At 52.1% G+C, this 24,230-nt stretch overlaps 1 protein-coding gene and 1 long non-coding RNA gene across 10 annotated transcripts in view; one reads left to right on the top strand and one right to left on the bottom strand.

Moving 5' to 3' along the window:
- APBA1 (amyloid beta precursor protein binding family A member 1) overlaps positions 1–17,561 on the top strand; it is a 208,543-nt gene extending 190,982 nt beyond the window's left edge. For 8 of the 9 annotated variants that reach the window (XM_060610097.3, XM_081790874.1, XM_060610103.3 and 5 more), the window contains 4 exons: positions 2,648–2,860; positions 10,014–10,133; positions 12,990–13,130; positions 13,910–17,561. In XM_060610097.3, coding sequence (XP_060466080.1) covers positions 2,648–2,860; positions 10,014–10,133; positions 12,990–13,130; positions 13,910–13,981 — 546 coding nt within the window. In that variant the 3' untranslated portion in view covers positions 13,982–17,561. The remainder of the gene's footprint in view (positions 1–2,647; positions 2,861–10,013; positions 10,134–12,989; positions 13,131–13,909) is intronic. The other variant, XR_013551478.2, reaches the window with a different exon arrangement.
- Positions 15,826–22,329, bottom strand: LOC144613982 (uncharacterized). Its single transcript, XR_013551481.1, has 4 exons — positions 19,994–22,329; positions 17,844–18,262; positions 16,301–16,386; positions 15,826–15,938 (listed from the first exon to the last, which is right to left on the bottom strand). It is a non-coding gene; the product is annotated as an uncharacterized LOC144613982 (long non-coding RNA).
- Between the last annotated feature and the right edge of the window lie 1,901 nt (positions 22,330–24,230).

Here is a 24,230-nt window from a genome sequence, read left to right as displayed (position 1 = left end):
GCGGGGGCAGCCCTGCCGGGGAGGGAAGGTGGGACGGTTGAGGGAGGAGCGCGTCATCGGCGGGACGTTGCCGGGGACTCAGGCCCGACTCCTGCTCCCCTCTCGTGAGGGCCTGTCACCAAGGTGGACCGTCCTCTGCACCGGGCAGTCCTGAGCGAGAGTTGGGGTGGGTTCCAGAGGTGAACAGGACCCGTTCCCCGCCTTCCCAAGCCCACCGTCTCAGAAACGGCACAGAAAAGTTTAGTGATGGTATTGAGCACAAGCACTGGTCAAAGACCGCTGTGAGAATGGAGATGTCGGGTCTCAGGTGACAGACTCTGTGCTCCTCCAGGGGCGGCCTGTTGCTTCAGACGGAGCTTTGCAGGAGTGTCTGGAGGAAAATGCAGCCATTGGAGCTGGGCTGGAGGTCTGGGTATTCTTTGGAAAGTGTAAAAGACTGCAGAGAGCTGGGCCAAAGTACAGAAGCCTGGAGCTGTCTGGGGGGCCATGAATGAGACAGCATGGCTGGAGCATGGGGTCTGTGTGGAAGAGGCCCCCCCCCCAGGGCTCAGGTCGGAACTGGGTGTCTTCAAAGTCTAGTCCAGGGGCTCGGCTTCCCCAAGGAGATACAAAGTACTGTATTAGAAAGGGCTCTTTTTATCCACCGATGTAGGTTTGGTGTCCTCTGTTCCCTAGAAGCAGAGCCTGAGGCAGGGATTCTTGCTCAAGGGATTTGGGGAGAGAGGGCACTCAGGAAAAAGTGAGTGTGGGCAGCAGGGTGGTAGGGACGCTAAGCTTAGAGAAATGTGGCCTTGCTGGAGATGAGCTTCATTCTGATCCAGAGGAAGCCCTGGGTCACAGGGAAGACTTGTCCCACCTTGGGCCAAAGGATTTGGCAGACATTTGTACCCTGTGTTGGTCAGTCGTTGACTGACCAAGTTTGGAGGAGGGTGGATCCGTGTATCTGGGCTGCCTTAACAGAGTATTCAGACTGGGTTTCTTCAACAAAAAAACGTCGAAGTTCTGGAGGCTAGCGGTGCAAAATCAAGTTGTCCGCAGGGTCGGTTCCTCCTGAGAGCTGTGGGGGAAGGGTGTGTCCCAGACCCCTCACCTTGGCTTGGAAATGACTGTCTTATCCCTGTGTCTGTACATCATCTTCCCCTATGTGCGTGTGTGTCTGTGTCCAAACTTTCCCCTCCTGTAAGGACACCAGTCATAACTGAATTAGGGCCCACCCTAATGACCTCATTTTAACTTGATTGCCTCTGCAAAGGTTCTGTATCCAAATAAGGTCGTATTCTTTTAAATTTATTTATTATTTTTAACGTTCATTTATTTTTGAGACAGAGACAGAATGTGAGTGGAGGAGGGGCAGAGAGAGAGAGAGAGGCACACACACACAGAATCCGAAGCAGGCTCCAGGCTCAGAGCTGTCAGCACAGAGCCAGACGCGGGGCTCGAACTCACATACCAAACTGTGAGATCATGACCTGAGCTGAAGTTAGATGCTTAACTGACTGAGCCACCCAGGAGCCCCCAGATAAGGTCATACTGTGATACTGGAGAATATGAATTTCGAGGAGGACACAACTGAACAGCCCGTCATAGGGAATGTGTCCCGCTGGGCAGCTCTCCAGAGAAGCGGCCAGCTGTGGGCTTTGGCAGCCAGGAGAAGGGACATGAGCCTGTGAGGAGCCTTTGTCAGGGCTCAGCAGCCGCCACCACTGTGTGTGTGTGTGTGTGTGTATCTGCGAATCTGAATAAATAAATACACGTTCTCTTTGTCAGATGCTTCCAGAAAGTGTTTACAAATCTTACGAGACTGCAGATAACCAACACTGATTCCTGTCTTCTCTGCCCTGCCCAGGAAGCAATTATGCCCATCTAAAATATGACCTTCCCACTTCCTCGACCAACCTTTCGGTGGAGATAAGCTTAGCATCATTTTTTTCCCCTTCGTCCTCAGTTTTCTCCTTGCAAAGAGAGAATGTCTATAACGTCTATTTATTTATTTTTAACACAAGAATCTTCAGTGTTGGAGAGAACTTGTGAAACGCTGGGGACTAGGGCAGCCGGTGTATAGGACCCAAAAGCTATTTCCAGAAACCATAAGGCACCACCAAAGTCCCCACCTACACAGCCTCTTTCCCCCTCCCTGGGGACTACAGAAAAAAGCACCCGGTGCTCTTTGTGTTTATATTGCCAAGACAAGATTGCTTATGTGGCATGAGAATTACAAGAAATCATATGGACCTGTGTTTCTTACCAAATGCCATGGAATCAAGAGAAGACAGGACTCATTTGGGTTGGAACCTCAGGGAAATGTCTTCCTTTTTTTTTTTTTTTTTTGTAATGTTTTTTGTTTATTTTTGAGAGAGAGACAGCATGAGCGGGGGAGGGGCAGAGAGAGGGACAGATTCTGAAGCAGGCTCCAGGCTCTGAGATATCAGCACAGACCCGGATTCAGAGCTCAAATTCACAAACTGTGAGATCACGACCTGAGCCGAAGTCAGATGCTTAACCGACTAAGCCACCCAGGCACCCGAGGGAAATGTCTTTCTTGAGTCCAGATAGGAAATGGGGAAAAGTTTTGATTTGTGTCACTACCCTGGGGTTACTGATTCAGGCTTTCTAAGTGTTGTCGTTTTGTTTTTTCCTTCCCTTTCAGGTCTTCATAGAGAAGCAGAAAGGAGAAATCCTGGGTGTGGTGATTGTGGAGTCTGGCTGGGGGTCCATCTTGCCAACGGTGATCATCGCCAACATGATGCATGGAGGCCCCGCCGAGAAATCGGGGAAGCTGAATATCGGGGACCAGATCATGTCCATAAATGGCACCAGCCTGGTGGGCTTGCCTCTGTCCACCTGCCAGAGCATTATTAAGGTACCTGGAAATGGGAAAACCCAAAAAGGATGAAGTATGACTGTATTTCAGTCATTAGCACTATGAACATAAACTGAGGGTCTGGCACAGAGGAGGACACAAACACAAAAGGCATGGGCTTGCCCTCAGGCTCTTAACAGGCTCCTCCCTGAAATCATTTTTTGATCAAAGGTGGTCTGTTTGACTCGCATAACACCACTCTCTTGTCTGTGCCGTCACAGGCATCACTAACCAGTCACAGCACTCTATTCCCCTAAGCCTGCACCCAGCCTCCACCAAAGTTCCACAGCCCAGTAATCCAGATAATCGCTGATAATCCGCTAGATGTACTTGAGGTGATTGGCCATCCCTGTTACAAATCATGGAAATGCTTCAGGTCTGAGAGCACGGTTTCCTTCACAGTGGCCGTGGCTGTGATCCTAGTGAGCGTGCCCCCCACCCCCAGAGCTTATGTAACATGATCCACACGTGCCAGGTGCTCTGAGAAGCGGGGGAACTCCTGGTACGGGCTGTGTGTTCCTTCTTACGTGTGAATGCCATTCCTTCTCGTTCAACCTGAACAGACACTCTTGCTCAAGGCTGAGAAGAGCTACTCACATGAAACTTTAATGGGAATATGTGAGAGGAAGAAATTAGATTTTCTTCTGAGAAGTGAAACATCCATGTGTAGTTTCTTGAGCACATTGGAATTTGCTGATTGCATGGCCAGTAGGAACATTTCTCCTTCACCTCAGTATCTAGAGACCCCAGCTCCAAGCCAAGCACTGTGACACCACAGGCAGACTGGGTTCTATGACTTCGTTTCATCCCTCGAGGTTTCCTGAAGGCCTGTGACCTAGAACATAGCTGTGTGCGTGTGTGTGTGCATGTATATGGGCTGTGAGAGTGAATGAATTCATATAATGGTTATTCGAAATAAAATCACAAAAGCCAACATCCATGGCTGGGCAGTCAGAGGGTGGGAAGTCAAATTAAGCGTCTAGGACAGAGAGGGGTGCCTCTTCGTTTTTAGTGAAACAGATATATTCTGATTTCTCCACAGATTATCATTCGCAGAGAAAAAATAGTCCTCTTTGACCTCATTTAATTTCTTTTTGTTACATCTTAGACTTGAATAAATTCTCTACCCCTTCTTAACATACATTAAAGATTAAAGAACCTTGGGGCGCCTGGCTGGCTCAGTCAGTAGAGCATGTGACTCTTGGTCTCAGGATCTTGATTTCAAGCCCCATGCTGGGTTAGAGCTTACTTTAAAAAAAAAAAATTATATATATATAAAGACCCTACCTTTAATATATATATGTGTATATATGTGTGTGTGTATGTATATATACACACACATACACACATATATATTTATATATGTATATATTTATATATATGTTTATGTTTATATATATTATATATTATATATATTATGTATAGTATATATAGTATATTTATTATATATATTATATATATTGTATATATATTGTATGTATACTATATATTATATATATACTATATATTATATATACTATATATATTATGTATATTATGTATGTATTATGTATGTATTGTGTGTGTGTGTGTGTGTGTGTGTGTATATATATATATATATATATATATATATATATATAATATATATATATATTATATATCTATAAAAGACCCTACCCTGAACGCACATATTCACTCATGAATGTTTAATTGGGCCTCCGTTAGGCAGAGCTGAACTTTGGAGAAGCAGAATATCAGCACTTCTGTGGAGGATAATTTACCACTGAAAGGGTTCGGTGGGCCTAATGGCAACAGAGAGGAGAAATGCTGCACACACGCAGAGGGAGGAGAATTCTTTCGGATTTTTAAGGTGGGCTTGGAAGGGAGGAGTAAGATCTAGGCGGATGGCTAACATAAAGGGAACCGGCCTTCTGGAGTTGCTGCTTGACGTGATGGGCACTGGGCTGGCTTTGCAGCCGGTGGAGACACGCCTGAGCACAGCCAGGGAAGGCTGATTTAGTGGTGTGGTACCGTGGAGAGACCAGGGGTCTGGGGGCTTGGAGTGGGGTCACAGGACCCACCCACGTTTGGCAACTCACACGTGTCAAGGTTCACGGATACCCTTTCATACCAGTGAGCAAATGACTTAACACTGTGCGGGCGCGAAAACCCCTGAGGGGCCATGGGAACCAGACACACATGATAGACAGTCTGCATCCAGGAACTTGGTCTTGCTGGAGAGATGTGAAGGAAAGAACGGGTAGCTAAAGGCAGCTGAGCGCTGTGTGCCTGGCACCATTATGAGAATGTGCGCGTTTGCTCGTGGCACCCTCATGGCAGCCTTCTGTAGGGTAGGTATTATTGTCATGCCCGTTGTGCAAGTAAGGAAACTGAGGCACGGAAAAGTGATGTAATCACTCATCAGTGGTGGGTCCAGGTCACTCAGCCCCCTTGATATCACTCAGCCCCTGAGGCAGTGGTTCTCGGCCGAGGATCTTGACACACACCTCCTTCCTCAGGAGAAGCTTGGCAGGGTCTGGAGACAGTTTAGGTTGAGAGAACTGGGAGAAGGAGATGCTGTAGCATCTCGTGGGTAGAGGTGCAGGATGGTGCCAGACACCCAGCCCCATGCGGAGAATGAGCCCAAGTGCAAAGGCTGAGAAAGCCTGTCTTGGGAGTGCAGGGGTTCGGAGGTGGGGGAAGGGATCCATTCAGAGAGAGGGAGGTGGGTGAGGGGGCATGGGGAGTGGATCTGGGCCTGGAAACGTTTGGGGAAGAGGAGCCAGAAGAGGGAGAGAATACGGAGGAGAAGCTTCCTGAGGCTTCCTGCCCGTGCCCGTTACGCACCTGCCAGGCGGCGCCCACCTTCATTCCCTCCCTCCCTCCTCGCGACAGCCAGCCCCCCTCCCTCATGGGCACTTGGTTCACAGACAAGCCGTCAGAGACCCCCCAGGGTGCAGATGACCTGCCCAGGCTTCTCCTGCAGACAGCTGCATCCAGATGTAAGAAGGCAGACCAGATGAGGGAGGCTGAGACCCCAAGGCCAGTGCCAGGCGCAGGGGCCCCACAAGGACTCATCTTCTCTCTCTCATCAAGGTAGACACAAAGCTTGCTCCGCGAGCAATCAGAGCACCCTGGAAGCAATTTCCCAAAAACCTGGGAGAAGGTTTGTTTGCACCGGGAGCTGATCTTTGATGTCTATAAATGGAGTCTCTGTGGAATCAGAATTCAAAGGCCACATGGTATCACTGCTGAAGAGGCAGAGCAAGAAAACCAGTGCCTCCAGGGCTGCCTTCAGCAGACGAGGACGTAGCCGGCAGGTCCAGCCAGGACACAGCCTACCGTCCTCGGTGCCCTGAGACGTGCTGCTTTGTCAAGCAGAGAGATGTGAGTGGTCCATCCTGCCTGGGAGAATTTACCACTGACTTCAGCTAGGATTGCCAGCACCAAATGCAGACTTTCTGTGGGTTGTCATATTGTTTTAAAATTCCCTAGACAGGGGCGCCTGGGTGGCTCAGTCGGTTAAGCATCTGACTTTGGCTCAGGTCATGATCTCAGGGTTTGTGAGTTCGAGCCCTGCTTTGGGGAAGCCCTGCTTCTCTCTCTCTCTCTCTCTCTCTCTCTCTCTCTCTCTCCCCCCCCCCTCCCCCTCCCTCTCTTCCTCCCTCCCTCCCTCGTGGGATTCTCCCTCTCTCTTTGCTCTTCGCTCACTGGCACCCTCTCTCTCAAAAAATGAAATCTTTTTTAAATTTTAAAAAAGTCCTCAGACGGCATACCTCTTTTGCCTCCACCTAAGCACATGATCACACTGCCCCGCCCCACCTGTGGGGCCAGCGCAGGGGAATATTCTGGGCTTCTTCAGGGCTTCTGGTCGGTAGCTCATTTCACTGTTGTGCCAGTGCACCTTGCAATGAAGTTAGCCGCTCTCATCCTGATGGATATAGATGGATAGTTCACGGCTTAGAAAACTTTGAATTGAAAGCCCTGGGGCTGTTGTTGAAATGCAGATTGCATGTGTCTGGGGTGGGATTCTCCCTCAGCAAGCTGGCAGGTGATGACGTCACCAGTCTCCCAAAGCCCTTTGAGAAACAAGGGTCTACACCATGTATTCTGTGTCTTTCCACTTTAACGCATGTTGACTTCCCCCCCATTCCACCCCCAGTTATAGCAAAACAGAAACATTTCGAGAAAAGAGAGGTAATGAATCCTTTTCATTGCTTTCTTCCCTAGCACCTGTTTCTCCTGTCCTAATTACTAAGGCATAAGTGTTGGTAGGCAAAGCTTGTTAGCAGTCAGTTCCTTGCCTCGTTCCTGCCAGTTCCTCAGGCAGTTCCTTGCCTCTGTGGTCCTGCCCTCCTGATTATTTTTTCTTTTTTAAACTAGAGCACTGCTTTCCTCTCCCTTCCACAGGATCATGGTCCTGCTTTCCTGTTACTATAGAGACGATTCTGGCTTCTGTCTCCTCCCTTCCCCTCTCCCCTCTCCCCTCTCCCCTCTCCCCTCTCCCCTCTCCCCTCTCCCCTCTCCCCTCTCCCCTCTCCCTTCCCCTCTCCCCTCTCCCTTCCCCTTCCTCTCCCACAGTATTTCTTAATTTGCTATAGCATTCCACTGCTGTCATGGGGACAGAATGACCGCTTATTTAATTGGCATCTCCTCTCAAATGGCAGCTCAGAAATCCAAGTTAATGGGACCCAACTTGGAGCACTGATGGGGAACAGCGGAGCAGTGACGTTCTCCGGCTACTCCAAATTGCCGTCTCTTCTCCAAATTGCCGCCTCTTTAAGCCTCATCTGGCAGCACATTTCCTCAGTCTAGAACTTCGTTCACTGAAGGACAAATCAGGCCTCTTCAGTCAATTCACACACACGAAAAAGGAACCCACCGGAGGGATGTGAGCTTTTTTGGGGTAATTGAGAAAATAGAGTCCTTCTCTGGCTTTTCAGGGTGTGCTCTCTGAGCGTCACATGCACACCTGCGTCACCCCAGAGGTGCAGACTTCAGAAGCTGGACTTGTGTGTGCTCGTTTTGGGGGCATACTTCCCTCTGGTTCCAACCAATTCCTGGTCACCTGCTGTGCGATTGTGGAGGGCGGGAAGGGGGGCCAGCCCCTCTGGTTGCCCTGCGTGTGCCTGCAGCCCTCCCCACTGCCTAACACCAGCCTTGGCACGCGGGGAGTGATCAGTAAATATTGACTAGTCCAGTGGATGAGAAAGACGAGGCACTGGAGGGAGAGAGGTACGCACTTGAGCAACACGGGCTTGAATTACACGGGCCCATTTATCACAGGTGTTTTTCAATAAATACAGCACAGTCCTGGAAATGTATAACTTGTGATTTTCCTAGCAACTTTGCTTTCTCTCTAGCCTACTTTATTATAATAACACAGTGTATAATCCATCTACAAGATATGCTTTGTTAATGTTATTGGTAAGGCTTCTGGTCACCGTAGGCTGTTGTAGTTAAGTTTCAGGGGACTCAAAAGTTGTATGTGAATTTTCAACCGCACGATTTGGTCGGGGGGGGGGGGGGGGTCAGCGCCTCTGACCCCTGCATTGTTCAAAGGTCAACTGTATGCGCATTAATATCTGAGCACCACCTTCCTGAAAGATGCCCATTTTTAATTTTAGAAATTGGTTTTTTTATTAATATTTTTTAATGTTTATTTATTTTGAGAGAGAAAGAACGTGAGTGGGAGAGGGGTAGAGAGCAGGAGAGAGAGAGAATCCCAACCGGATCCACACTGTCAGCGTAGAGCCCGAGGCGGGGCTCGATCTCACCAACTGTGAGATCATGATCTGAGCAGAAATGGGTGTTTTTAAGCATAATGGTCGAGACGTGGTGTTGTTGGCAAATACGCTGAGGGAAGGAATGCGTGGAAAGGGGGAACTCAGAACTAGAGCTGGAGGGGACCTCCGGGTGTCACCCACCACTTGTCTGAGTGATGTGGAGACACAGGTGGGGGAAGGGAGGGGTGGAGTGTCGAGGACGCCCGGCTGCAGAGGCGGAAACACAGCTTGACGCATCGGAGCCCTGTGGAGCCCTGTGCCCGTGGACAGCAGGCCTGTGTCGTGCGGAAGGCCAGTCCCTGGCGGACTTTGCCCGGGGAGAACTGCTCTCAGCTCGTCTGCTGCTGCTGCACTTGGACATCATCACTTTGTGAACCAGAGAAGCTTCCCAGAGATCTTCCAGAAACCACAGAGAGTGGCTGGCGAGGGCTGCCTGCGTGTGAGCACCGAGCATTACCCAAATTGCAGCCCCTGGGAGGCTCCGATCCGGCAGAAAACAGAGCGATTCAGAACGCCCAGGAGACAGGCAGAGATGCTGGAGGTGGGAAGTTAAATTGAGCACCGTCAAAACTCACACGTTGAAGGGACCAACTGCAATCCATCAAAGGCAGTGGGGAAGTCAGATGTTAGGAGCCCTGGACTCGAGCCGGATAGGAAAGTAAGCTGACGACAGGGCCCCGTGCAAGGCCAGAATAGAAGCTTTGGTGGCACGAATTCATTCTTTTATTGCTCTCCCTGGCGGCTTGGTCGAGCAAGCCTTACTCATGAATGATACACGCTGTCCCGTTGTCTTTAGGGGGGATCATGGTGTAGGCGAAATGCTTGGTTTTGAAAACAGAACAGATGTGCGGTTGGATCCCGCTGCGGGCGAAGCGGGGTGAGTTGCTTAGGATCTCTGAGCCTCGGTGTCTTCTTCTGTAGAATGGACATAGTTAGAGCTGCAGTTTGTCAAGGAGACTGAAGGAGACAGCTCCTGTGGGCGGCAGGAGCCCACGCTCAGTGACGGGCGGCTCAGCTGGTTTCATCGGCCGCACGGGTTTTGACGGACCGTGAGGGTAGGGTGCCCACACGTGGTGCCAACACAGAGTGGCTGATTCTTAAGCAGCCTCCCCAGGTCTCCCACAAGCCCTGTGCGCTCACAGAGCACACTGGCCACAGGTGTGAGGGGTCAATGAGCTCTTTGGGCCCTGAGTTGGTACAGGCTAGCAGTGGATTGTCCCTGCTTGGGCACGGTCAGCCTGCATGCGGGTCTGCTTCGTGTGTCCCAGAAATAATGGAAGATCCCCTGGGACTCCTTAGGACTCCATTTGCCTTTGGTACTGTCTGCTTGGATCTCTTCTGCCCGCCTCACCGGTCACCGTCTCCACTGTGCTCCATTCACATTTCAGGGTTTGAAGAATCAGCCCCGGGTCAAGCTGAACATCGTGAGGTGTCCTCCAGTGACGACCGTGTTGATCAGGAGACCGGACCTCCGCTACCAGCTGGGTTTCAGCGTCCAGAATGGAATCGTAAGTAGGGCTCCACACTTTCTTCCAAAGATCTGACAAATAAAACCGTGGTACAGTGTTTGTTTTTTAACTTTTATTTTTAATTTATTTTTAATGTTTGTTTTTGAGAGAGAGAGAGAGCATGAGCAAGGGAGGGACGGAGAGAGAGAGAGACACACACACAGAATCTGTCAGACTCAGGCTCCAGGCTCTGAGCTGTCAGCACAGAGCCCAATGTGGGGCTTGAACCCACCAACCATGAAATCATAACCTGAGCTGAAGTGGGACGCTCAACCGACTGAGCCACTCAGGCGCCTCTTGACGATTATTTAAGTACACGGTCCAAAATCTAGTCAAAACTCATTTTATAGATCGAGAAAATTTTTCATTCATTCATCTGCATATATATTTATTGAACATTTAACTGACTGAGCCAGCCAGAGGCCCCAAATTTTTATTTTTTAAAGCCAGGCAGTTCCCTGAGAGAACCCAGCAAGGAGAGGGAGGAGTGGGTGAGGGCAGGCCCTGTGTGCCCCTGTGGGCAGAGAATCCTGTGCCCTTGCACATGAGAAGAGAAGGGTGGTTGCCAGGGCCCTGGCCCTGAATCTCTCTGTGACGGTGCAAGGGTCAGCCTCCCAGCTGCCAACTTGAGATAGGCTGGGATGTGTCACCAAGTGCGTCCTTCCCCTCCGGCCAGGGGATGCCATTGTGTCACCACCTGGGTACACCCGTTAGCCCCTACAGAGCTGCCCAGCCCCCCAGCAGGGGGGGGCAGCACTGGGCGGGCCCCCCAGTGATTCCAGGGCCCAGTGCAGGTGGAGAGCCCCGGCCCCCACGGCTGTGATGCGTGCATGTTTTCTGCCTTGCCCTCTTAACCTGAATAGCACTTTAGGGATGAAGAGTATTTTCATCACATGGATATCTGGCCGGAAACAATACTTTGCTTTTTTAATTTAGTGTTTATTTATTTTTGAGAGAGAGAGAGAGAGAGAGAGAGAGAGACAGTGCGAGTGGGGGAGGGGCAGAGAGAGAGGGAGACACAGAATCGGAAGCGGGCTCCAGGCTCTGAGCCGTCGGCCCAGAGCCCGACGCGGGGCGCGAACCCACAGACTGTGAGATCGTGACCTGAGCTGAAGTTGGACGCTTGACTGACTAAGCGGGTCAGTCTATCGGATGCCCCTCAATCTAAACCATCTTTAAGCATACAGTTCAGTGGCATTAAAGTACATTCACGGAGTGGTATAACCGTCACGACTGTCTCTTTCTAGAACTTTTTCTTCATTCCACACAGAAACTCCATACTCAGCATTACTCCCTTTTTGTGCTGGTTTGCCTTATTCTGCAATCACAATAATTGTGGGCTCTGATGACCATCCTGTTCTCTGTCTGCGACCTTGATTTTTTAGATTTTGGATGTGCTCTCCTTCTCTTTCCCTTCATCTTTCCAGATTGAAGAACACTATTCTTTTCCCCCTTAAAAATCTCAATTAAGAGTGGTAGGTTTTTAAAATTTTATTCCAAGTCTGTTTCAAGGTTTAGAAATACCCTTGAAGTACCTTTGAAGTTCCCCTTCATCTGTTCCTTGGACCTCAGCAGCCTCACTTTCCTCTTAGGAAGGGAGCCGGGGTTACTTACTCCTTACGCTTTTGGGCAGACACCTGTTTTTATCTGCCGATATTTCCTTGTTTGCTTTGTTCATATGCAAATAATTTTAAAAGTTCAGCTATGAACAAAGAGTTGTTGTATAGCACCAGTGGGTCCCTCGGTTTTGTCTCAAGTGTGGGAAGCACCTAAGCAGCATTCTGACCGCAGAGTACTGGGTGGGGGGCTCTGTGGGGTCCACACACTCGGTCACAGAGCATTGTCGCACGATGCCACGGTCTTGTCTACGTGGGCTTAAAAGGCGCACGATCTGGGGCGCCTGGGTGGCTCAGTTGGTTAAGCGTCCGACTTCAACTCAGGTCACGATCTCGCGGTCCGTGGGTTCGGGCTCTGTGCTGATGGCTCAGAGCCTGCAGCCCGTTACAGATTCTGTGTCTCCCTCTCTCTCTGCCCCTCCCCCGTTCATGCTCTGTCTCTGTCTCAAAAATAAACATTAAAAAAAAAATTTAAAAAAAAAAAGCGCACGATCTGGTGTGAAATGTCAATTTTGGAAACTAAAAACACACTCTTTTGGAGAAAGTCTGATGTTCTGTTTGAAGTGGGGGCGGCCTTCCCCTGCAGGGCTGAGCCCCCAGCCCTCCAACTCCAAGCCCTGGGGAGCTCATTTCCACCGGCCCGCAGCTTCTGCACACCATGATGTGCGGCTACACAGAGGCAAAACCCAGCCCCGATGTCCTTTCCGGGGGGAAGTGAGTTTGAACACGGGCTGCTAAGTCGAGAAGGTCGAAAGGAGCAAGTCCCGGCCAGCTGGCCACACTTTGGAAACCCAAAGCGGGGTTTGGCTCATGTAACCGTGACCCTGAAAAGCAGGCTGCAGATGATCCAGTTGGATGTCTGAGTCCTAGCGGTGAATGTGGGAAATAGTATTCGCCTGTGTTACACAGGCTGAGAGTTTGAAACCGTTGGTGACTCGGTGACAGGTCCAAAAAGCTCTTTTCCCCAGGACCCAGCTGGGATGACAGGCAGTCGGAACTCAGTGTGCCATGACCTCCTGCGATGTACTACATCCCCCGGGCGGGGTGCAGCGGCCGGGTGGCCCTGTGCGCCCACGGAGCCATGTCGCTTGCAAAAGGAAACCGAGAGATTGGAATGCCCCAAAAAGTAACCGTGGAGAACGGAGGGCAGGGGTCCAGGAAAGCCAGTCCTGTCTCCGCCCACCTCTCCGACATGCGGTCCTGCCGTGAGGGTTAACGGTGTGGCCTTTGGCTCTGACAGATCTGCAGCCTCATGCGAGGGGGCATAGCCGAGAGAGGCGGCGTCCGCGTGGGACATCGGATCATCGAGATCAACGGGCAGAGCGTGGTGGCCACGCCTCACGAGAAGATCGTCCACATCCTCTCCAATGCGGTGGGGGAGGTAGGAGCGGGGGCTGGGGTGGGGGTGTGCCTGGGGGACCCCGGCCTCGCACCTGCGCGGCCCCACACGGGCCTTCGAGGCAGAGTCCTTTGTGATTCAAAACCCTGCTCGACAAGCAGAACCGTCAGACTCAGGCCAGAGGTCACCCACTGCCTAGCAGCGTCCGAGAGCGGCTCCTAGAAACAGGATTCACTCTCTCCTGCATTATTTGCTCACCTTTTCTTCTCAACTCTCAGACTCACTATTGTGGCTTCCCCCTGGGGCCGCCCGAGTTCTGTCCATTCTTCCAGTTAATGTCACCACACCTGCTGGGCCTTGGAAGTCTCAGATTGACCGTCTGATAGATGGACCAGGCCTCCAGGGGCAGCTCCGGGCTCCAGCCTCCTCCAGGTGGCGATGGCTGTTCCAGGGCCCACCTCCTGAGCCGCCTGACCCCCTGGGGGAGGAGTCCCAACCCACCGCCCCTACCTACTGCCACTCTCCCTTGCTTTTAAGGGATTTTCTCCTTTTGCCTTGGCTGCGAAACAAAGCTTCCCCGGTTTTCACTGCGCACTCTGTGCCACCCCACACGTTTTAGAAAGCCTGTGGATCCCTCTCTTCCTGGAGGCCTCAGTCAGGTCCCTGTGGCTGGTGGGGGGCGATCTTCGGAGCTCCCCCCCCCACCCTGCCGTGGTTAGAGGTGCTGCCCCCCCTCGGGGCAACGGGGGGCCATGGCCACACAGCCACACCCCACCCCACCCCGCAGCCTCAGGCCTGCTGATGCACGTTTCTGCCCTCAGATTCACATGAAGACGATGCCGGCTGCCATGTACCGACTGCTGACGGCCCAGGAGCAACCCGTTTACATCTGAGGCCGTGTCCCCCCGCCTGGCGGCTTGCATGGAGGACTGTCCTCACTCGTGGTGTGTTTCTCGTGCTGCATCTGTGTGCCCACTGAGACATTTCCCTCTCACGCCCAGCACCGGTTCTACACAGGAAGAGAAGAATCTGCAGACCTCTTTACTCTCTCTCCAGTTTGCATTTTTTTTTTTTTAACGCCCGGAAAGTTTTGTACACACGCCCTTGAGGGTAGAGAGCAGCCAGTACCCACCGGGTGTCTGCCCAGACCATCCTGAAGGGCCCCCGGGGGCTCCCAGGAGGACCGTCACGGCTCCAGGGGAGTCCTCCCTTCCCCCAAGAGGTGCTCCTGGGGGGGGGCAGTGAGGGCGCTGAGTCAGCAGGGCCTACAGTCCAGTGGCTGGTCTTGGCTCTGATTGGCTCAGTGTATGGGAACACGGTGTATCAGCAGAGACCAGCTGTGTCTTTCAGGGTTTGCCCTGCCCACCACACTGGACTTGGGGCTCCACACCCCTCCGCCCAGAATTTCTGAGCCAACCTTATGCCTCTTCCATAACTACTTTTAGTTTCGACATAATTGCGTTCTTAAAGGTGAGCCTTCTCCCCCAAGGGTAGGAGGGAGACGGCCTGGGACCAGGGTGCCATCTTGGTGCAGAGAGCTCGGCAGGTCCTGGGGCAGCCCAGCCGCCTCAGGCTGTGCTAAGGTCACCAACCAGCCGAGAGACATGGGCAGGTACTTTCTTCCTCCCTCTCTACCACACAGGTACGTATACAGCCTCTCTTGTGTAGGTATCGCCCTCGCCTCCTTCCCTCACCAGTGAGGCACACAGAGCCCTTGGAAAGCCCACCTCGCCTCTCCACGAGGTCCCTTCCCCTGGCAGGTGAGGCCTGCAGGGGCTGCTCAGCCTTGTCCGGGGCGAGACCCCCCCACCCGCCCCGAGGCCTGGCCCCACCAGCGCCGCCTTGGCTCAGGGTCCTAGTGGACTCCCTTCGTGCCCCCACTCCACACTCACCCTGGGGGTCTCAGAAGGACGGACTGCTCCCGTGGAGGAAGAGAACGCAGATGCAGTCGTGTTAGGCTTCCTGGCCCGAGGTAAGACCAGCTTTCCTCTCTGCTCAGGGCCACGTAGCAGGATGGGATTCGAGAGGCCAGAATAGTAATAAACCACAAAACTAAGGGGACAAGGATGACCTCACACGATGCCTGAGCATCCCCACGTGTGTTCTAGAAACATCAGCTTGCTGCCTGGTGGGTCTGAGAGCACTTGCACTTGGGTGAGATGCTGCTTGTTCTCACCAGGTGCCTCGTGTTGTGGATTCTGTCTCAGTTCATGCAGATGTTGTAGTGATATTATCCTGAGCCAGTTTTCAATTACTCTTGGTCCAAAGAGCATTTTGTTTTCATGTAGGTGGGTGTGGGTTGGTTTGCTTTTTTTTTTTTGTTCCATTTCATTCATGACCTCAGCAGAGACAGGGGAAGAGAAACTAATATATTTTGTAATATTAAGAGTCCCTGCTCTCTGCACATGGGATATTTATGTTGTATCTGTGCAAACAGGAATTCGGTGAGCATATGTGGACTGGCTCATGTATTTATTTGTTGGAGGGATTTCGGGGAGGGAGACACATGAACATAAAAAAAATCGGAACAAGAGACTAGCCCCAGACGACTGTGCAGTGTGTTCCCCTGGGATTTCTGTACCTCAGGGTTTCTGTGAGTCAGGAAAGCCGAATGTTCCAAAGGCATCAGTGGTCGGCCCTCAGTTTGTAGTATAAACCTTAATAAAGTAGGGGCTGCCCCCTCTGCAGGGGAGCCAGGCTGGACAGTCCAGGACCCCTGGACTTCAGAGGAGGCTCAGCCCCACACAGCCCAAATCAGCCAGAACCATGGCCCCAAGTTCTCAGTTTACCAAACTGTAGTGTGTCTGACAATATAGTCAAGGACTCAAGAGCCTTGTGTTGCTCTTCCCTCTGCCAAAAAGAGAGAGTAGAACAGGAACAAAGCATTAGTGGTGGGGTATGAGGCCTCAGGAGCCTTGGAAGGTCATGGGAGGGGTTCATGCCTGTCTGGTCCCAGGGTGACCACTCGGGCCCCTTGCCCCAGCACCGGGACAGAGGCCGATTCGCGATGGGCCAGCAGTCCCTACGCAGCCTGCCAATATCACAATTAGGCATCTTCACCCAAAGGAGAGGGGACAGAGAACACAGATTCTGCCGCTATGGCACAAAAGTCTTAGAACGTTTGACGAGTGCCGCAAAAGCCCATTTGGTAAGAGCTGCTGGAAGACCAGCATCTTCTAGCAGAAGAGTGAGGTTACTTGTCCACCACCTACCTTCTGTTACTGAAAGTGGCTCTGCATACCCAGACACTCTCGTTCCCGGAGCTCGGTACAGGTTCACCTGGAGTGTATTCTTGGCCCTGCTAGCGTCGGATGGAGGGAGTTAAGCGTTAGTAACTCGGTGTTTGAAAATCCATAGGACGTGGTGGTCTCTTCTGGCATCCCAGTATATATAGTTATATATGTAAATATCTGAATACCCCCACCCCCACCCTGTCACAGGGAACACTATGTACAGAGCAGCCTTCCCCAACAGGGCCCAGGCAAAAAGCCACTCTTGCTGCTTGGCTGGGACATGCTGGTGACTCAGCTTCGGGGACAGGTTCTCAGCTTCGTCTACCCGTCCTGGTCCAGCCAGGATGCACCAGAACGCATCCTGTCTCTGCCTTCTCACACGGGAGCATTTCAGGGAGCCACCGTCAGCCTTGGGTTCACAAGAGGAGGAGACCCCCAGAGACCAAGGCCTGGAGTGCACGCCCTCCCCAGAGCAGGCTCCTCGGGGCCTGGAGCCCACCATGGAACAGCGGCCTCAGAGAGTCCCAGACTAAACGACTACCTCCCCCATCACTTCTGCCGCCCCTGAGGCCCCCCCATTAGCACCCAACATCCCCATCTGCACGCTGAGGAAACCCATCCACACGCCCTTCTTGGGTCCCTCGACCCAGTGGTGTGGCTGTTACCAATGTTTACAACCAAGGGCCACCTCCTTTTAGACCTGTTTACTCTCTCTCTTCCAAGGCCGCTTGCTGGTCTGAGCTTCGTGTCTGTCTGCGCCTTCCCTGGCTTGGGCCCTCTGGGACACACGACCCGATTCTTTGCCCCCCTCCATCACAGCAGGGCGTGAGGACCACGTGGGAAGGAAATTTCTTGTACATATTCAGCACAGCCCCTAGAGTCTGAACTTGTACTATTGTTCTGTAAAGAGGGTGAAATAGAGCTTATTGTAAAGCTTGGGACAAGTAGAGTATTGTATTTGTAACAATATTGTTCTTTGTATACACAAAACTCAATGATCTCTATATATAAATATAAATTATATAAATAAAATATATATACACGTGAGCCCGGAATGATGGCACCACACACCCACTGAATGTACTTGCTCTGACAGTCTGGTCACCGGCCCGGCCCGCCCTCCCCTCCTCTGTACCGTTTTGGGGGTTGTGATGTATTTAATGTGTTCTCTTCCTTGATTTCACTGAACGCTAATGTCTGTAAGAGTCGCTGCAACAATAAACAAGAACTTCGCCTCTTGGCCCAGTGTCGTGTTGTTTCGGGGGAGGGACAGGATGCCAGGAGGGGGAAAGATGGCATCTTGTTCCCTTGCAGGCCCCCTCCTGGCCCGCCCGTCAGGCCAGCACCAGGTGGGCGCCACAGCGGGTGGGCCTGCTCTGGCCCCCGTCACCAAGCCCCCTGCAAGGGTGCTGTCCCCTGGGGGATGACTGTCCCCTGGGAGTGGGGTCTGGCACCCGACACTTTCCCCCTCGGCATGATCTCCGCCACAAGTTGCAGAACTAGAGAAAAAAATTCCACTCACCTATCCCGCCACACACAGATCCCTCCTTCTCGTCTTTGCTCTAGAACTTCCCCTTACACTGTGATCCTCCAGGCTGGCTTCCTCATCTGCCGCAGGGCGTCTATCTCATGGGGACCGTGTGAGCGTCAGCTAATGCATTCAGAGCATTTGGAATCTCACGGCTCGCAGAAGGGCTCAGAAAGGGCAGGCCGCTCTCATGAAAGCACCGTCTTTCATGGGCGCCGCAGACACGGGTCCGCATCAGCTGCCTGGGACTTTGGAGCAGCGGCCACAGCTCAAGAAGGTCCTGGAGAACATAGGCGCTGGCGGTGTCTCTGCTCCGTTCACATGGCCCCAAGACACCAGAAGCCCCAGCTTGGCTGGCAGAGCATCATGAACTGATGTATTCAATTTCATCCCACAAAGGCATGTTTAAATTCCTGGTTAAAAAAGAAAAAGACACCTCTGGAACGTCAGGGTGTAACTTCTTAAAAGTTAAAAATAGGACTGTCCTACAAATACAGGATGAACAGGTCAAAGATTTATCAACTCGATGAGGACACGAGTGAAATGATAAAGCTGGTCCAAAGAGCATTGTGAGGTCCCGAGCATTTTTAGACATTTAAAAAGCGATGTTAGATTAAAAATGCTAGGTTAGCTGGCCTGTGTCTTTTGTATGCCATCATTTGTATGTCTTGTTGGGGGCAAAGGGAGGGTGCCTGGATGGGGTTCGGTGCTGTGCAGAAAGAGAAAGCATGGAAAAGAGCACATGCATACCATCATTCTTCACAAGAGTGGGGCAACCCACGCATCTACCAACAGACAAATGAATAATCAATATATAAATATAATGGAATATCATACAGCCTTAAAAAAGCAAATTCTGACACATGCTACAACATGGATGACACTTGAAGACCTTATGCTGAGTGACATAAGCCAGACCCAAAATGACAAATACTCTATGGCTTTTACGAGACAGCCGGAGCAGATTCATGGAGACAAAAAGGACAGCCATTGCCAGGGGGTGGGGGAGGGCAGAATAGGGGGTTATTGTTCAGTGGACGTAGGGTTTCAGTTTGGGAAGATGGAAAAAAGTCTGGAGATGGATGGCGGATATTGTTGCACCACCACGAGAAGGGACTTCATACTGCAAAACTGGAAAAATGGTTAAATAGGTGACATTTCGTCGTGTAGATTGTGTTGTGTAGTTTTTCTAAAGAAGAGTAAAGCATGGAATGGGTTCGGAGGTACTTTTTTTATGGGAGGGCTAGGAAAGGCCTCGCTGAGAGGGAATGTGGGAGGTTCCTGGGGATGTCTAGGCGGTCAGTGTTCCAGGCTGAAGGGACAGCACAAAGGCCCTGAGGCCAGATCTTGCAGGGAGTGTTGGAGGCAGCGCTAGCGGGCCTGTGTGGCTAGAGCTGAGCAAGGGAGGCAGCAAAAAGCTGGAGATGAACTCGGCAGGGTAGGGGTGATGGTAATAGATGTAGACAGTTGGAAAAAAACTCTGGTGCTGCATGCAAACACATGCACACACGCACCCCTAATTGTTTCCACACAAACCCACACACACAGCTCTCACTCATCACCTCCTCTGAGCTCACATCCCCGAAACCACCCCTTTTTGAGAGAACCAATTTGGCAGGAGCTGGGATTTGGCGCCCTCTGGTGGAATAACATAAGAAATGCCCAATCCAGACAACCACCTGCTATGCCAGATGGTGGTGAGTGAATGAGGACTCTTAGCCACCCGTCCCAGGCCCGTCTCTTCCAAACAAGGAGTAGGACTTGCCCGAAGCCACACGGTGAGGAGTCAGCTGGAACCACGCTCCCTGACAGCTGCTGCTGGAGGGAGGGGGTCCTCACCTTCCTACCGGCCAGGCCTGGAGCAGCCTGGAGACCCTCTGGGGAGCACAGTGCTGTCACTTCAGCCTTGGGGCCACCCCTGGAGTCTCTGTTGGTAATTTCACCAGCTGCCTAACTAACTACACTGCAGCTCTCTTTCCCCTCCACTGAATAGTTTCCGAAGGGCAAGGGCCAAAAATCTTTCTCAGCTTTCTAGTCATGGTGGCTTAGAATCAGAAGAGTCACCGACAGGGATTCAAATTATAGCTCTGTATGACACTAATTCTATTCTCCCTGTGCAATCCTGGGCACGTTAATGAACCAACCTGAGCTGTCAAACAGGCACAGCTTGTCCCCTTGAGGCATGTCTCAGGTACAACAGAGGCAGTCACCATGTGTGAAGTACAGGGCTAGTCCTGGAGGGCAGGTGTCAGGGAATTCTTCTCAGAGGAGGTGATGTCTCTGCAGGGTTTTGAAGGTGCTGTAGGAGTTTTCCAGGTGCCATGGCTGGAGCAAACACTCCATGCAGAGGCATAGGAACCTGGAAGAACGACGAGAAGGTCCAAAAGCACTTGGTACTCCAGAAGCATAGTGCGGTGGTGGCTTTTCACCACATCAACTTGGCTAAGCTGGGTGCTTTCGTGGCTCCCACAGTGTCATTGGGTGGCCGGTGCCCACTGTTGGCTCGGACAGAAACCATCCAGTGGCGCCTCTGTTTCATCGATGGGTTCCGAGCCCCGGACTAGGTATGTGTGCAGCCAGCTCCAACAGGTCACCACGTCACAGAGGTGGGAGGTGATAGACTCAGGGCCACTCTGTGCCCGTGGTTTCCAGCCTCTCCTTGCCCCCATTCACATCTGCTTTTCTCTACAACAGCCAGCCCTGCCCACCCAGAGGCACAGCCTTCCCTGGACTTCTTCACCAGCTCCCACAACCGCATGTGGCCTGATTCCCCACAGTAAATGCCTCCTGCATACCGCTCAGAGTGACCAAACCCAAACAGGCGGAAAAGAGTGAAACAGAGACGGAAAAAGAGTGAAGAAGCTCAGTCTGGGGCTGATCACAGAACACTCTGGAAGGCCTGCTCAACACCGTCAACTTTGTTCCCCTGCAAGTCCTTCTGGCTGAGAATGCACAGCTCCTGGGTGCTGCGCCCACCCCTGAATTGTGGAAGATGGAAGTCATTCCTCTTTGTCATGGGATCTGGAGATGTGAGGACGTTTCCAGCTCCCTGAAGCTCTCATGAAAAACTCTGGTGCGGGAAAAACTACCCCAGCCCCTGGGGTCTGTGGAGGATGCAGCTGTGAGCTGCCTCCTGTCCATCCCTCTCCTCACAGCCATTGGCCAGAGCATCCCCATTGTGCTCTGAGGAAACTGAGGCTCAGAGACTCAGGAGAGTACTTGGCCCAAAGACACACACCTCCAAAACAGTAATGGGTGTCCCCGGTCTGGGACTCCAGTCCCAGCCATGTCCTAAGAGGAAACTAGGAGGATAGTAGGGTGCCCTTGTGTGCGAGGGTGGGGCAGCAGAGTGACATTCTCCCTCATGTCCCCAAATTCACGCCTGGTCTCCAGCCTGCCAGTCAGGACGGCTTCCTGACGGGCTTCCTCACCAGGCGGGAACGTGGAGGATGAGGAAGGATAGGTCGTTCATGGCTTTCAAGGGCCCTAACAACCACCTGACCCCACAGGGCCTCAGAGGACACCCGGCAACTGGCTCTCCTCTGGACATCCTGGGGGGCAGAGCTGCCCTCGGTGTAGGGTCCCTGTGGCCACACCTGCTGCAGCCAGCTTGGCATCCCCCGCGAGAACCCACTGCCCCATTTTCAGAATTTTGCTGTTAAATAGAATCATTACTAAAATTAATGAGCTTTGGTAAAAACAAAGGTAATCAGTCATCAAAACTCAGTCATTACCTACTGTGTTTCACCGTTAATCCACACTCTTCCATTTTTCCCCGCCATCTGAACGATGGCAACACCAGCTACCGGGAAGAAGCACCTGTCTTCATGACTCAGCTCAGCAACGTCACACTGAGGGCTCACAAGCGGCCGTGGCGGGGGGGGGGGGGGGGGGGGGGTATGTGCTCCCAGATATGAGCAAACTTGATCTATTGTTTTCTTGATCATCTAGGATTAAGAAAGTGGTGGAGAGACGTGAAGAATACAAACTAAAAGTTTCGTGCCTGCAGCCACGACGTGGTGACTAGCACAGAAACTTGAGGGAAGGAGTCTTTCCACACCCGACCCACCATGAGCCAATTCGGCAAAGAATTCACTTGTGGCATGACGGGCAGGGATGTTCTGACACAAACCTCCTTCGTTTAGGATCTGTCTTACTCGTTAACATAAACGAAACCAGCAGCGTGGGGCGCCCGGGGGGCTCAGTGTGCTGAGCGTTGAGCGTCAACTCCTGATTTCCATGCAGGTCATGATCCCAGGGTCATGGGACCGAGCCCCACGTCAGGCTCCACACTGAGCGTGGAGTCTGCTTAAGGTTCTCTCTCTCAGGCGCCTTGGGGGCTCAGTTGGTTGAGCGTCCAACTTCAGCTCAGGTCATAATCTCACAGTTTGTGAGTTCGAGCCCCACGTTGCACTCCCTGTTGTCAGTGCAGAGCCTGCTTAAGATCCTCTGTCTCCCTCGATCTCTGCCCTTCCCCCGCTCACCCTCTCTCTCAAAAGCCAAAGCATTAAAAAAAAAAAAAAGACTCTCTCTCTCTCCCTCTGCCCCTTCCCTGCTTGTGTGCACACATAAGCACTCTCTAAAAGCAAAAATGTTAAATTAAAAATTTTACAAACCTCAGCTAACATTCATATCAGAGCGGCACTCATTTTTCGGTGACGTCAGTGACATCTCTACTGATTAGAATAAGGGATAAAGTTATTGTACTTTGTGTGCTCTATATACATCCTTTATGCGAGTTACTCTATAGTGTGTGTGGCCCGGGAAGCACTCTGCCCCCAGAGAGCCGGCTGTTAACCCCTTCCCAGCACACCTGCTCCAGGCCAGCTCTTCAGTCGACTTGGGCCGTCCCCAAGCTTACTTTGTGGAGAGCTGGTCTGCAGATCTTTATTTAAAAAATAAATAATGTTCTTATGGGCCACTTGGGAGCAAACAGTTAAAGTGTCAACGAGTCTTGTTAGGTATCTGTCACAGCAGGGGACAGGCTCTGGCTCGGTGAGGAGAGGGACACATTCTGGGGAACATCTGAGGGTCCCTTCGGTGCGCTGGCCTCGGGGGCTCAGAGCAGGCTCCCGCCTGGCTTCCGACTCTGAAGGCTGCAAGTGCATCACAGACGCGGTTCAATGTCAACAGTGCAAACTGATCTCTTTATCCATCACCCTGCCTGCACATCCTCACTGGAAACCCTCTAACACTCCATCGCTCCTAATAACTTACCAACAAAACACTTAGCACTCACCGGGATTTCATGAATTCCAGCCGGTCCCACTAGCACCCATTAGCAGGTAAGCAGATGTTACCTTCGTTTCACTCATAAAGAAACTGGCCTCAGATGTGGTAGGTAATTTGCCCAAAGGACCAGAAGCAGTGATTTCCCCTCAACCCTGTCTTGCCAGTGGCTGGCTGTGCAGTGCCTTCCCCTGTTTTCTGCGGGGCCATGTGGTCACCGGTGTGGCCCGCGGGTACCCAGGCACCTGAAATACCAAGCAGGATGCTGCTCGTGTAAGATGTCACCTACAGGGAGCCTGGGGGTGGATGGGCAGCTACCTGGGACAAGGGGGCCAGGAACAGGATGCCAGGGGCCACAGAGAATAGTCAGCCCACCGTTTGGCAGGAAAGGTTGGCAAGCGTTAGGTTTGGGGCCCCGTGCCGTCCAGACAGGACCAAGTCTGTTTCCGATTGCCTTTTATTTCACCTATTTCACTTTTCACTCAAGAAGAGTTCCAGGGGAAGGGGCTCGCACAAGTAAACACCAGCTTACCTTCTACCCTGCCCGCTCCCTCAGTGCACTCCTCCAGCTGGGAGCACGGCTTGGGGCCAGTCACCGTACTGGAGCAGGACACAGAGGGTAGGGGCTAGTCCCGTGCCCTGGGGGTGCAAAGCAGGGACCTGCCAGCTGCCGTGTGGCCCAGAGACTGGGCCAATGCATGGGATCTGGTTCCCTTTCACCCTGGATCCCCAATAGCACCGAGGCATCTAGTAAGTTACCTAAGCTCGGTGTGCTTTGGTAGCCTCACCTGAGAAATGGAGACAATGACCATGCTTCCCTCAGAGGCTGGCTCTCGAGAGTAAGAGAGAAAGCAGATGAGATACACAGAGCAGCTAGCTAGCTCCTGGCCGTGGAAACACTCCACGGTGTTAGCCATTCTTCTCCTAGGAAAGTCTCAGGGGCCGACATCCTCGTCTGGCGTCCCTGTAGGAAAACACAGAACAGCCCTGCCTGAAGGTGGGCCAGGGGTCTCTGTGCAGCGCCTGGCTGTCCTGGCCTTCTTCAGCCCAGGCCAGCTTGCTGGGCCCATCCGTGATATTCTACAGCCACCTGGTGGGCCATATGGGAACAGAGCAACTCATTCAATAAACTCTGGACTCTGCTCCTAGAGC

This window comes from Panthera onca, chromosome D4 (assembly GCF_046562875.1).
Source record: "Panthera onca isolate mPanOnc1 chromosome D4, mPanOnc1 haplotype 2, whole genome shotgun sequence".
Classification (NCBI taxonomy): Eukaryota; Metazoa; Chordata; class Mammalia; order Carnivora; family Felidae; genus Panthera; species Panthera onca.
Note: the sequence above shows the minus strand (reverse complement) of the source record. Positions and strands in the feature narration are given on the sequence as shown.